Genomic DNA, 13256 nt, shown 5'->3' with positions numbered 1-13256 from the left:
TTGAGAACAATCCCTTGCTTGTAATTAAAAAATATATAATTTTTGCTTTATTTAAGTAATCTATTTATTTTCAAAATATAATAAATCAAAATGTATTTACTTATCTCCAATTTTAATTTATACTCAGTCATTTTAATTAGAAAATTCTCATTCAAGAAAATATAACATCTTGAATTAATTAAAAAAATAATAATAATTTTTTTTTAAAAAAAAAAATCTGATATCAACAAAGATAACAACCGAAAAAGGACATTAGAAATATTAATTAATAAACTCAGATATTACAAAACTCTAATCACTGTATATCAAAATTGTGATGTATGATCGAGTTTTGTATAATAAATTAATAATAACGAGTTACGTTACATTGTCACATTGATGATGTGTTATCGTCGATCGAGATTATGAAGAAACCACAATCATGAATTATTTGATTAATTAAATTTGAAGTTTCTAATCAAACATTAATTAATAGATTTTCTAATAAGCCAAAATACTCCTGGAGAGTTCTAGAAGAATCTAGAAACCCTTCGATGGGTAATGAGTTATCTAATCCTATCATATATGTTCAAAAATTGATAAGATGAACACCAGAGATTTGACAAGATAAAAAAATTTAATGAGAGTGTTGACAATGTCAAACTACTAGTAAGAATCATAGTAGAATTTTAATACATTCAATGATATCTATAAATATAAGGTTGCTTGTCAAATTATGTACAAGATTTTTCTTTCCTATGTACCATATGTTCGAGCACCACCTTATTTGACACAAGAAGGTTTTCGGCTGAACACATCACACCACCACGCTCGCCACTGCACGTCTCGGTGTTTCTGCTTCCTTCCGGCTGGAAATCTCAACACAAAATTTCTTCTAGTGCAAAATTAGAAGAAGAGAAAAGCTTTCAACCGTGGACTCAATTGTTGGAGATTGAATAAATGCGAATTCCAGTTGATTGTTCGTATATATTTATAACAAGAGTTATCTCCGTCTGAAAATCCGAAATAATTGCATTCAGACGTTAAACGCTAAAGGTAATCTTTCAATAAAAACTATATGATTGGATTTAGAATCATGCAACACCCAAATTGTGATTTTAATTGTCAAATTACAAAAAATTTAAACTTCTGTCGCGTTATGAGTGTGATAAANTATATATTCAATGGGAGAAAATTCTTAAATCTTTTATAATGTAACCATATTATTAACTTGCATTAGCAGAATTTATTTATTTATTTAAAAAAAATCATAATATATCATAAATTGTGAATTTAAGTGATATTATCTACACTCCATTCCGCTTAATGAATACATTTCATATATAAATTTGATTATAAGTATACAAATGATATCGGCATATAGCGATCGAGTCGACGATTTTATTGTATTTTTACAAAATAGCTAGCAAAGTAAACAAAATAATAATAAAAACAAATTGTCGACACATTTAATTAAGCATGTGTGTAGTTATGCATCATGTATAACTAAGAAAGCGTAAAAAAAAAAGAATAGTTGCACATGTACGTGAAGGTTGGTGATATTTCCAATCAAAGGAAGCAGGAAAGATGAATTAAGAGGAGCGGGGGGATAAGTCCCACCATTGGAAACCCCTTTTTTCACCATCATTTTTCGCTACTCNATATATAGAGAGAGAGAGAGAGAGACTGACACACACAAAAACATGTATATAAGCGATTGATTTTTGATTCATCGCACACTTAAATTTTATCTGCCATTTTGGAGCATAAATATTTTATTCTTGTGTTCCATTAATGCAGCCAAGAAAACTTCTGGCACCACATCTATGGCTCGTACATCAAGTAACTGAGATTTCTACAACTTTCTCTGCATCTACTCAACAAACTCATAATTTATTTCCATTGATCAAGAATTTCATTTTCTTGAATCTTCCACAAGGAGGGCTCAGGCCAAATTTGCATTTCCATACAAAAATTCCATCATTTTTCTGATATGTTGCATGAACAACTAGGCATCCCAGCTTGTTTTTCATCGGGAGAGAAGTTAACAGATGATCCCAATGCAATTACCAGATCACGCCAGAATCTATTCATGTCCGTATACCGGACTAAAATAGCTGATCAATGCCGTTTGATCACGGTAACATGGTGCAAAAACTTGCTACTCCATGGCTTATCTATATCAGTACAAGGTCCAGAACTTGACAGTCAGTATACCTGCAGAATCGAGCTCAAAACATGGTATTTTTGGAAGAAACAAGGCTCGAAACAGTTTCTGGTAGACGGTAAACCGGTGGACGTTTTCTGGGATCTTAAATCAGCAAGATTCAATGGCGAAACCGAGCCAAGTTCAAATTATTATGTAGCAGTTGTTTGTGATGAAGAGGTAGTGCTACTTCTTGGTAATTTGAAGAAGGAAGCCTATAGAAAGACAAGATGCAGACCCTCTCTAATTGACCCTATTTTAGTTTCAAGAAAAGAGCATATTTTTGGTAAAAAGAAGTTTCTTACAAGGGTTAAGTTTCATGATAAGGGGAGTCTACACGAGATTTCAATCGAGTGCAAGAATAATGGGGTTGGTCCCGAAATGGAGATTAAGATCGATGGTGATTTAGTTATACATGTGAAGCATCTGCAGTGGAAATTCAGAGGGAATGAATCATTTCTTGTGAACAAGGGGAAGATTGAAGTGTTCTGGGATGTTCATGATTGGCTTTTCATCCCCGGTTTACGGCACGCATCGTTTGTCTTCAAGCCGACTTCGTCGTCCTTCCAATCAGGTAGAAGCTCCGGCTCGTCGGAGGGGTTAAATTCATGTGGGATGCCTGAATTTTGCCTGTTCCTGTATGCCTGGAAGGTGGAGTAGTGAGAGTGACTTTGTGCCAACAAGAACATTAATAATCGTTCCTATCTGTCAAAACGTGTGAATTTGATGCATAAATTTTCAACATCCGATCGATTTGTATCGTTAATTTACGTATAAACTTTTTTCTATCAAAGATATATTGGTTGTACGTAAAACAATTATCTTACTAATAAATTAATCGGTTTTTGAAAAATTGTCGTTTTTTTCAATGAAAATTAAATTGATTTACTTTATTCCGTTTCTGGTCCAAAAGAATAATTGTAAATTGGAATAGAGATGGGCCAATTGAAATTGGAAAGTGATTAGGATGAAGATTGGGGGCAAAGCACATGGGAAGTAAGGTGGCCCTCTCTACATAAGTTGGAAGTTAGTGACAGCTGGATGGTATGATTGAACAAGACAGATAGTATAGTATATTATATATATATATACATTCAAAATTAAAATTATTGATTAATTTCAAATCAACAAGCATCTCCATGTTCTTGTTTTTTGTTCTTTTAAATTTAAATGTTTTCTTCTATCTAGCATGATCTGATCTTGAAAAGTGAGCAATCATATTATTAATCTTTATACATATAAGTGATGGAGCACACGCGATGTCCTCACTTTAATGTTGCGCAAAAACTTGTGTGAGACGGTCTCACGAGTCGTATTTATTGAGACATATATCTTATTTAGGTCATCCATGAAAAAATATTACTTTTTATTCTAAGAGTATTACATTTTACTGTGAATATCGGTAGGGCTGACCCGTCTCACATATAAAGATTCATGAGACAGTCTCACAAGATACCTAATTTTAATTTTGTTAAATTTTTTTCATGTTTTTTTATATAATATTTGTATTAGTTTAAGGTAAAGTAAGCCAGCTATAATTATAAATTTAGTTTGATGTCAAATTGTCCGATCAAATCGATTTTTATACATTACTTAAATTTAATTTTATATAACGTATTTGTCGGGAAAATGTAAGGTATTAAAAATTAATATGTCAGATAAAAGATCTTTTCATTGTGAAATCGGCATCTTTTGTGTTCTTGTGAATAAAATTTTGAAAATAATTATTTTAATTCCCTTTCTTAAATAGGCAAATGCGATAAATAAATAAAAAAACAAGCTAGAGCAAGAATATATGTTGAATATGGTCAAAATGATTCGAGCTAATTTAAATGAAATTTAATTATTAATATCAAAATTATGGAAATCAAGATGAATTTCAAACTATGTACCGTTATATATTTCTTGTTGAATTTAATACTTGAATTGTCTTATTCAATGGATTGCGAGATTGAATATAATTAGTAATATTTTGTGAATAAATTCCAAAACTTTTTGTTTGAAAGTTGGGTTTTTTAGGCTCCAGCTTTAGTACATTTTAACTTGAGATCGAACCGCATTGAATATAGAGTAGGTTTCTTATGAAACGGTCTCACAGATCTTTATCTGTGATACCGGTCAACCCTACCGATATTCATAAAAAAAAGTAATACTCTTAGCATAAAAAAGAATACTTTTTCATGGATGACCCAAATAAGAGATCTGTCTCACAAAATACGACCCGTGAGACCGTCTCACAAAAGTTTTTGCCTTGAATATATACTAATTTTAATTAAAATTGACACAGTATATTGAGAATGTAAAAACAAAAAATTCACCATAGTACAATGAAGAAACACTTCATTCTTATTCTGCCTCGTTGTGATGCAGTAAGACAGTTTATTACAAGAAAACAACTCATGCATGATGCCTCAATTTATTTCATGATACAAAACAAATGAAAAAATTTCGAATGAAAACGGTCCAAGAAATTAAAATAAGGAGGATGATCCTATATTTATTGCCCATAATTATAGAACCTTTAAGAAGTTTGACAATACTCCTTCTAACCGAATCTTCAAGCTTCGATATCTGGATGAAACCAGCATTACAATGTTATGATTTCGGGCCAAATCCAAATAGCTTTGCAAAAAAGTTGTTTTTCGGACGAGGAGGGTCGATTGGTTTTGCTGGTGCCTTCCCAGTTGGCTGCATAGGAGGTGGTGCAAGTTTACCTGAAGAGAGCAAATGTGAGATAAAATCAGCCTTTCTATTTGAAGCAAGAATGCATTCTGAATTAAATTCTAGCGTTTTAAAAGTTAAAAACAAGATGGATTTATTTGCCTGGGCTAGGCAATATATTCTTCTTGGCTTTTGCTTCATTTGTTTCATTGTGAGGTTTTTTTTCACTTGGTGTCACCACTTTATCGCCAGAGTTCTTCCCTGGGGTTCTACGGTGTGCCGGTTCTCTGCTATCAAGGTTGCCTGTAAATACCAGTTATGCAAAGTGGAATAAAAAATTATGAGACTTGGGATGTAGTAATATTTCTCGGGAAATTTCTTTTTAAGACCAATATTAACTTACTTCCACCTGGAGATTTCCCATATATGCGACGCAAAACTTCAAAAAAATCGCTGTCTCTTTGATCTTGAATCACTGCAATGTTAAAGACAGATTTTGATGTTTAGTTCATGATTCTCGAGGCATCGTTACCGTCAGGACAGGACCAGAAACTCTGTTACATGGAAACAAAAACTCTAGAAAATGGACACATTAGGACTCTGCAGAGACCACCCCGCGTGTCACCTATTGGATTAGCTCTTATAGATAATCGTCAAGAAATGATGAAGACATACGCTGATCGAAAAGGGTATTTCGGTAATTTGGAGATGATCCAACTGACAGCAACTGAACTGCCTCAGCATCTCTGGTCATTGACAGCTTAGGGGAGGTGCTTAAGTTCTTTGTGTCTAATAGAATGCCTGCAAGCTATTCAAGAAAACATTAATAACTTTCTTGTAAAACACACACACACAAAAGGACATTATAAAAATGAAAACCAGACACAACATAGACTCAATCTGACATGTATGCAGTGAACCAACTCAAGAATTGCTAATAATTTTGTACCATAAGTTTTTTCAAGACTGGAGTTTGAAGTAGGTCGTAGGCATCCTCGCAGTAATTGTCTGTAAGAATAGTGCAAGCTGATCCAACCTTAACATGTAAAACAGGAGACATAACAAAAGTTAGGCTTGTTCATTCTTATAGAGATATCGAATCAAAAGTAAGGGACGTTTGATCTAACTGAACCTCTCCATTTGTCCTCAAGATATCCTCCCCTACTACAAGAATGCTCAGTTTCATTGTCATCATTAAAGTTTCCAAGTCAACCTAAAAAACAAACATAAGAATCAGAAACTCACGTTCCTATAAAATGGGGAATTTAAAAGAGCATCATCAGTACAGGAGCACCTCATCGGAAAACAGCAGAGCATTGGCATCAAGATTAACATGATGAAAAAGCCATGCCGCTTGTCGCTGGTTCCACATTTTCCCTCTCCTCATATTCATCAAAGGCACTACAAATTCCGAACCATTACCTTTTCCATCTCCGCCTTTTTTATCAGTAGTCCTCATTGTGTTTTCCAACAACCACGCGTAGCATATTGCTGCCACCATCGAGCTCGTACCTTAAACAATCAAAACCAGAGATGCTATTTCAAACTCAAAGGAATTAATTGAGATGGATCTCACATGACGTATATCGAACAAAAGAACTCAACTGTTTGAAGGTCCAGAGAGAACAATCTTTGCCTTTCCATCAACCTCTCCACTCAAAATCTTGCCAATTTTCACCCTTTGCTCTTCCAAAAAACGGTTTAAATCCTGATCCTTGGTTTTTCCATCCTCAAATATCCCATCGGCGTCTATAGATCTTGGCAAGATTCTGTTACTTTTGCTAGTGGATGAAGATGCAGATCTCCTGTGGCCTGACTCCACCAAATCCCGCGGAGAGAAAAACGGCTCAGCCACCGGAACGGAGCATGTGCCAGAAGAAATCGATCTCCGGTGAGCTGATTCTATGAGATTTTTTGGAGGGGAGAGCAAATTGTTGTCCAAGATTGTTGTTTGTGCATTATTGGAGGGACTTTGTATTTTGAAATGTCGTTTGGAATTGGTGGGAAGGGTGGTTGTGGTTGGGATCAGGTGTGGCAACGGTGCAGTGGGGTCGGAATGGAAACGGGACCTGCGGAGCATTGATTGGCGGGGAGGTAAATGTGCGTGAGGGCTGGTGGGGCTTGTTGGGGTAGGCTCGGGAGAGATGGCAGGTTCGGAGTTTGGGAATTGGAGGTTGTTGGAGATCCATTTCTGTAGGTCTGATGCAGGCAATAATCCATCTGATGGAGGATCCAATTTGATTTCGGATCTGTTCCGGGTATGTTGGGCTGTTTTTGAGATGATTTCCCCGCTGAATCCTTCTAATGCCCTTTGCCTGCTTTTTAAAAATTTCTTTAGTTTTTGAGAATTCAACATACCTTCGATAAATATTCACCCTTAAATGAATCATCAGATAATAACTTAAGGATAATATACTATTATCTCATTTTCATGTTCGTTAGTAGTGAGTGATAAATAATTATTTTGTCGAAGCTCATAAATAATAAGTCGAGCTCGATCCATGCATGCATGCACACACTTAAACCAAGTCAATTGTGAACAAGAGTTTCCATCGCTAATTGAATTGAGCATAATTTGGCAAACGCTTCAGCCTAATCCGACTCTATAGCACTTAAAAATTATTTATACAAATTAAATGATCTCTGTCCATTTAATAACAGATTTTAGAAATTATAAGTTATATATATGTGTATTTGTAAGTGTTTGTCCCTTCAAAAACAAATAAACAATTGAATCAATCAAATTTCAAAGTCCATCATTAATGTCACGTCTTCGTCAGACATACGTTACGATCAATTCTAAAATAAGAAAAATAGTATCATCTTTAAATTTATAGTGGTGGCCCTGGAATTAACAATACCAGTAAACGTATAAGAATAAATCATAATTCATATGCATGGTAGAATAGATGAACGTTTAACCAATGATCACGAGTTCGACTCCTGTCACCGACACTTTCATCGAACAGATTTTGCAAAAGTAAAAAAAATTCAATCATATGCATGCAGTTTTTGTGATTCATAATTATTTTTACCTTCTAGCAGACCTAGAGAGAGGGTCTCTCTTTTCAATTGCCGAAGTCGAAAGCCGGCCTTGAGTTGTACCAAACCTAGGGGAGCCAAGGAGTCGAGCTGGGGACTCAGGCCCTCTCCCGGGCGATGAAGCCACCATTAGCTTAGCCTTTTCAAGCCAATCTTGAGTCCGTCGACTGCTTACACTTCTCGTGCTCGAATCAAACTCATCCAGGCTATTATCAGCATCGCGAGCTTTACGCCTCTCATCACCAGTCAAATTGTACGATTTCTTGCTATCGACATTGTTTATCGTGCCGAAGAACACGTCATTCATGAAATCAGTCAAATCGGGCTTGCTACGATTGTTATCACTCTTGGTCTCGACTAGCTTCCTCTGAAGGCTAATGGATGGCGGCCTACCTTCATCGGCCAAGCGCCGGTCGAATCTCCTAGCCATGGCTTCTGTTCTCATTGTTTCTCAAGTGTACGTACGCATGAAGCTAGGAAATTGTACGTTGGACTGAAAATTCAAGAAGAGATTGACAAATTGCGGTTCGACAATGTTAGCCATTATATTATAACCTATGCCGGCCTAAGTTAGTGTCTTTTCTGTGTGTTTTTCTCGTTTCGGGGATGGCGGAAGCAAATTTTTATAAATAAATATCACACGCTTGGGGTCCAATTTTAGTTTATAAATTTCAAAATGAGGCCACTCAATCCAAGATCTCTTGAGAATAAAGTGAAAGTGATGTTTTCATTTTTTCCCTTGAAGCTTGTGTGCGATTTGAGGGTTAAGTAAATCGCAGACTATTGAGATTTTTTTTTCGATTGTTATAATCGATTTCAAGATCTCGTCTCAAATTTGAGCACTTCGTATCAGATGAGTTATAAGTTATCGACAAGTTTTTACTTTCAATATACCACAATATTGAACTATTGAAGTACATGATTTGTTCTTTATATCAATGACGTTTTCTGAATTTTGAACTTATTTTATTTATGTGTATAATTTGCGATGATATCGAGCTCATTAAATCTAGAATTTCCAATTTTAGCTTTAAAATTTTTCTAATGAAATCATTAATAGTTATGATTTTCACATCATAGATTTGAATTTAATCATTTCAGGATCTCATTGATCAACATATAAAATTTATTTTTCATCTATTAAAAATTGCAACCACTTCTGAGAGCATTAGAAGTTTAATATAATTTTTTTTTCTCTTTTAAAATTTGAATTTGGATTAAATTTTTTTTAATTAATAATGGTAATATAAATAGCCATGTTGATCTTCAGTTGGTAATATGGGCTCTTGAAATGTCGAGCAAATACCGGGCCCAAAATGTTATCGCTATTTTTTCTCACACAAAAACTCTTTGGACACATTTTTACGAGACAAGTCTCCAACTCGATCTAAATCATGAAAAATTATTACTTTTATTTCAAAAAATATTACTTTTCACTGTAAATATGGATAGAATCGATATGTCTCACATATATAAATCTGTGAGACCGTATCACAAAAGACTTATTTTTTTTAGATAAAAAGACCCTGAACATTATTTTGTACGAAGGAAGGAGATTTTGGACTATGTCAAGGGTTTATAAAGTTCAAGAAAAGAATTTCTTTTTAAAAAAAAAAAAAAGAAACGAAGAAATGGTTTAAAAAATATATTCTCATAAAAACATTTCAGTTAATAAAAATTTTAAAGAAATAGCATATGTGGGGAAGATTCTTCCCATTGAATCAAAGGTGTGGAAAATTAACAATTAGTTTATTGCTGTATTTTTCGAAGCTCACTTATTAACACTTGATTAATTGTTGATATAAAAAATTGAAATGATTTAAAAAACAATCAAATTTATAATCTTTAATTTCGTAGTGCATTAAAAATGAAAAAGAAATTTCATGGTTCAATTGCTGCATACTACATTGCGCACCTAATTGGCAATGGTAGCTACGAGTTGAAGATTTTTGAAGGAATTGATTTTGGGTGGTCCAGTTGTCCATATTCATCGTCACATATGAGATCCACAGGAAAAATCACAGATCTCACATTTCAGAATAAATGTCATACACTTCGTACAATGTTCTAAAAGTAAGTTGAACTCAGCCCTCTTTCGAAGAGAAGTTGAGAAGAAGAAAGAATTTCAATTCACATATTAAAAATAGTAATATTATTGACGGGTACAATTTATTTTTTTATTTTTTTCCCATAAATTGTATGAAGATTAAAGATTTTTCTTTTCAGTAGGAAAAATGTTTTCCTTTATATGAACACAAATATTGTGGTAATAAAATATGTTCGACTTCCCTTTTGGGTAGGGAATCGTGAGAAAGCTCCCTTTGCATGGATTTGTAAATTATATGAAAACTACGATAACCAAGAAATTAAGTGTAATCAACGTCTATTTTACATCTTTGCGATTGATCTTTCAAGTTCAAAGTAATATACACAATTGCTTATTATATAGGGAATAGTGGTCGCATGCAGTCCCGCTGAAAATCAATACATTTAAAAAAAAAAAAAAGATTTACATTTAACTTTTTATCAAGTATTCTAAAAAAAAAGCATTTTTTTACATATATTTAATCACGCTTTATTAAATCTTTTGAGTTGGCCTTATACATGATTATTTAATAATAGTGACATTTGGCACACATGTACAATCTTTTTTCAAAATTAATTTAGTTTATATTTAAATGAGGTTTATATTGTAATTTTGAAAATAGCAAGAGATTAAACTGTAATTTTGAATAAAAAAACAGAAAAGAGAAAATATCATTATAGGGATACAGAGCCATGAAATTCAAGCTTATGATACATATATTATCCACTAAACTACATGTATTTTGCGCTGAAAATTTCGTACTTTATCGATATGTTTAATTACAAAAACAGACCATAAAACCATATCAAACTTAATAAATAAATAGTAAGAGATTTACTAATTAAACCAAACACCAAACAATTTGCTGGAAGGCTTGTCATTAGCACTAAAAGCTATTTTCGGAGCATTTAGGCAACTTAACATCATGGACATTTGAATTGCCTACTTTGAGATTTCTCGATAAAATTATATACACACATACTATCCTATTAAGGTTGAGACACTTAGAGTAACTAACTTTGGTGTCATGGTCTGTTTTAATAATTATATATATTAATAAAATGTTAAAATTTTAATACAAGTTATATGTAGTTCAGCGGATAGAGTCATTGTTTCTTTAGGTTTAGGTTATAGTTCAATTATTACTCAGATCATTTTTTTATTCTTTTATTTTTCAATTTATTTTTTAATTTATATATCAAAATTTCAGTGTAGTCCCTCACTATTTCTTATAATTATATTTTGATCCTCATTTAAATATAAATCAAATGAATTATAAAAAATATTATACATGCACGCAACGCGTGCGTCGGTGCACTAGTATATATAATTATTGAGTATACTATCCTAATACACATTGGTAAAAACGGATAAACAATTTAAATTGTGAATTAAATTTACGCTTTGCATTTGGGGACAAAACAAATTACAACAATTTAAACATTGTATGTATCTCACGGAATTCCCATTCCCTCCAAGAAAATCCTTACATAAGCAAAGACAACTTTTAAACAAAATTCCAATCACATAAAACCATTAATAAATTATTGAATTTAACCCTAAAAAACATATCTTTTCAGCATGATTAAGAGTCATTTTACCATTCCCTTCAATATAATATATCCAAACAATTAATTTAATGAAAAAGATATCCTTTAAATCACTTAAATTTGTCGTTTGGGTAGAGTTTGACTTCTCCTCCTATATTAGGAATAAATAACTGCCACCCTTGAGCTCCAAAACAAAACCAATCGAGAGAGAGCTGATTGAATAATCCAGGCAAGTCCTTCAATTTAAAAAGAAAATAATTGTAACATATATTATTTTTTCCCCAAGAATATTACATATTATTGTCTAAATTTTCAGTTCTTAGTGTATTTAATATCTTATTATATGTATATACTCGTTCAAATTCTTGGATGTCGGTCCCATTAAATCAATGGTAAATGTAAAAGCCCTTTAAGAACCTGTTATTATCTATATATATAGAGAGATCAAGCCTAAAAGTATATTTGGTCCAAAACTCTTCCTGTCATTGGAATCATATAGATATAGCTAACTTGAATTAATAACCAAGAAGTCATCAATGGCAATTCAAGCTTTTCTCGTGGCTTCCTTTGTGTTCTCTTGGCTTGCATCCACTTCCAACGGGGTAACGACGTTTTCCTCCCTTCAGCAAACCTTGATCGTCACTGCTTCGCCTCATCCGGGACAAGGTAAAATTCAGAACCGTCGTCTTCGTCTTAATAATAAAACAAGAATTTCCAGTACATGGTATAATCATTTGAGCAGCATACTATCAAATGTCATTCTTAGTAGCAGGAAGGCACCTTGAAACCAAATTTTCAGGCTTTTGCAAGAAAGGTAGCTGTATCCATACCAAAGCCAAAACAACTCTCCTTTTCCTAAAACTTTTACAAAAACATATTTTTTCTTGATAAACTCACACATATCTGAACCTCGCAGTTATGAAAGCTGGAGAAGACAAAATAACAGTAACATGGTCACTCAACACCAGCCTCCAAACTGGAATAGATTCGACTTACAAGACAGTAAAGATCAAGCTGTGCTACTCCCCGATCAGCCAAAAAGATCGTGGCTGGAGGAAAACAGTGGACATTTTAGCAAAAGACAAGACATGTCAACACAAGATGGGTGCCCAGCCATACACCAACGCTTCTAACAATTCCTTAACGTTGATAGTTCAAAGGGATGTGCCTACTGCAACTTATTTTATCAGGGTTTATGCATGTAACTCGGCTGATGAAGAGGTAGCCTACGGCCAAACAACGGATACGAAGAAGGGCAGCAATTTGTTCGAAGTGAGGGCGATTTCAGGGCGTCATACTTCACTGGATATTGCCTCAGTCTGCTTCTCTACTTTCTCTGTCGTGTCATTATTTGGTTTCTTTTTCATTGAAAAGAGAAAGGCCAAAGCTTTGCAAACTAAGTGATGCAATCTTTGGAAAGTTCTTAAAGTTTGTTGTGTTTGGTTAAGAGAAATTTACAAACACAACTAGTTCTTGAATAACATCTAAGTTCGAGGTTTAAGTCATCCATCATACTAAGGAGGGTTGTGAGTGTGGTTCATTATCGATGCTGTTGTATACATACTTCTCTTATTATGTTTTATGTTATATTCTTGAAATTCTAGGTATGAAGATAAGGGAATAAAGAATTCCAGGATATCAATAATCTTTTAATCTATCGCACGTAGAATTTACATCATAGCATTTCCTGAAACTTGGAACCCCTTAATTAAACAAAAAGAATGTCTTCCTA

At 33.5% G+C, this 13256-nt stretch overlaps 3 protein-coding genes across 4 annotated transcripts; 2 read left to right on the top strand and 1 right to left on the bottom strand.

Moving 5' to 3' along the window:
• The first annotated feature begins 1972 nt into the window (after window positions 1–1972).
• LOC140967594 (uncharacterized) lies at window positions 1973–2845 on the top strand. The gene has a single exon (XM_073428206.1). It carries the CDS (start codon window positions 1973–1975, stop codon window positions 2843–2845), a length of 873 nt encoding a protein of 290 aa, XP_073284307.1.
• A 1692-nt stretch (window positions 2846–4537) lies between these two features.
• On the bottom strand, window positions 4538–8586 carry LOC140967611 (uncharacterized). Of its 2 annotated transcripts, none has more exons than XM_073428224.1 (8): window positions 7882–8586; window positions 6452–7161; window positions 6141–6358; window positions 5979–6059; window positions 5796–5882; window positions 5522–5654; window positions 5250–5321; window positions 4538–5149 (listed from the first exon to the last, which is right to left on the bottom strand). In XM_073428224.1, exons 1-8 carry the CDS (start codon window positions 8331–8333, stop codon window positions 5001–5003), a joined length of 1902 nt encoding a protein of 633 aa, XP_073284325.1. In that variant the 5' UTR covers window positions 8334–8586; the 3' UTR covers window positions 4538–5000. The 2 variants fall into 2 exon arrangements, with proteins under 2 accessions (XP_073284325.1, XP_073284326.1); XM_073428225.1 differs by having other exon boundaries at window positions 5256–5321.
• Window positions 8587–11907: 3321 nt separating this feature from the next.
• LOC140967501 (high-affinity nitrate transporter 3.1-like) lies at window positions 11908–13103 on the top strand. The gene is made up of 2 exons (XM_073428047.1): window positions 11908–12190; window positions 12441–13103. The coding sequence occupies exons 1-2, from the start codon at window positions 12061–12063 to the stop codon at window positions 12926–12928; spliced, it is 618 nt and encodes a 205-aa protein (XP_073284148.1). The 5' UTR covers window positions 11908–12060; the 3' UTR covers window positions 12929–13103.
• The last annotated feature ends 153 nt before the right edge of the window (window positions 13104–13256 follow it).

The sequence above is a fragment of the Primulina huaijiensis genome, unplaced genomic scaffold (assembly GCF_012295235.1).
Source record: "Primulina huaijiensis isolate GDHJ02 unplaced genomic scaffold, ASM1229523v2 scaffold25443, whole genome shotgun sequence".
In the NCBI taxonomy this organism is placed as follows: Eukaryota; Viridiplantae; Streptophyta; class Magnoliopsida; order Lamiales; family Gesneriaceae; genus Primulina; species Primulina huaijiensis.
Note: the sequence above shows the minus strand (reverse complement) of the source record. Positions and strands in the feature narration are given on the sequence as shown.

Bases quoted from the DNA above. Each gene is read 5' to 3' on its own strand.
- LOC140967594 (XM_073428206.1), top strand. From the start codon at position 1,973: ATGTTGCATGAACAACTAGGCATCCCAGCTTGTTTTTCATCGGGAGAG.
- LOC140967611 (XM_073428224.1), bottom strand. From the start codon at position 8,333: ATGAGAACAGAAGCCATGGCTAGGAGATTCGACCGGCGCTTGGCCGAT. The intron at 6,359-6,451 runs GTTGAGTTCTTT...TGATTGTTTAAG, and splicing joins TCTCTCTGGACCTTCAAACA to GTACGAGCTCGATGGTGGCA. The intron at 5,883-5,978 runs GTTCAGTTAGAT...TTACATGTTAAG, and splicing joins TCTTGAGGACAAATGGAGAG to GTTGGATCAGCTTGCACTAT.
- LOC140967501 (XM_073428047.1), top strand. From the start codon at position 12,061: ATGGCAATTCAAGCTTTTCTCGTGGCTTCCTTTGTGTTCTCTTGGCTT. The intron at 12,191-12,440 runs GTAAAATTCAGA...TGAACCTCGCAG, and splicing joins TTCGCCTCATCCGGGACAAG to TTATGAAAGCTGGAGAAGAC.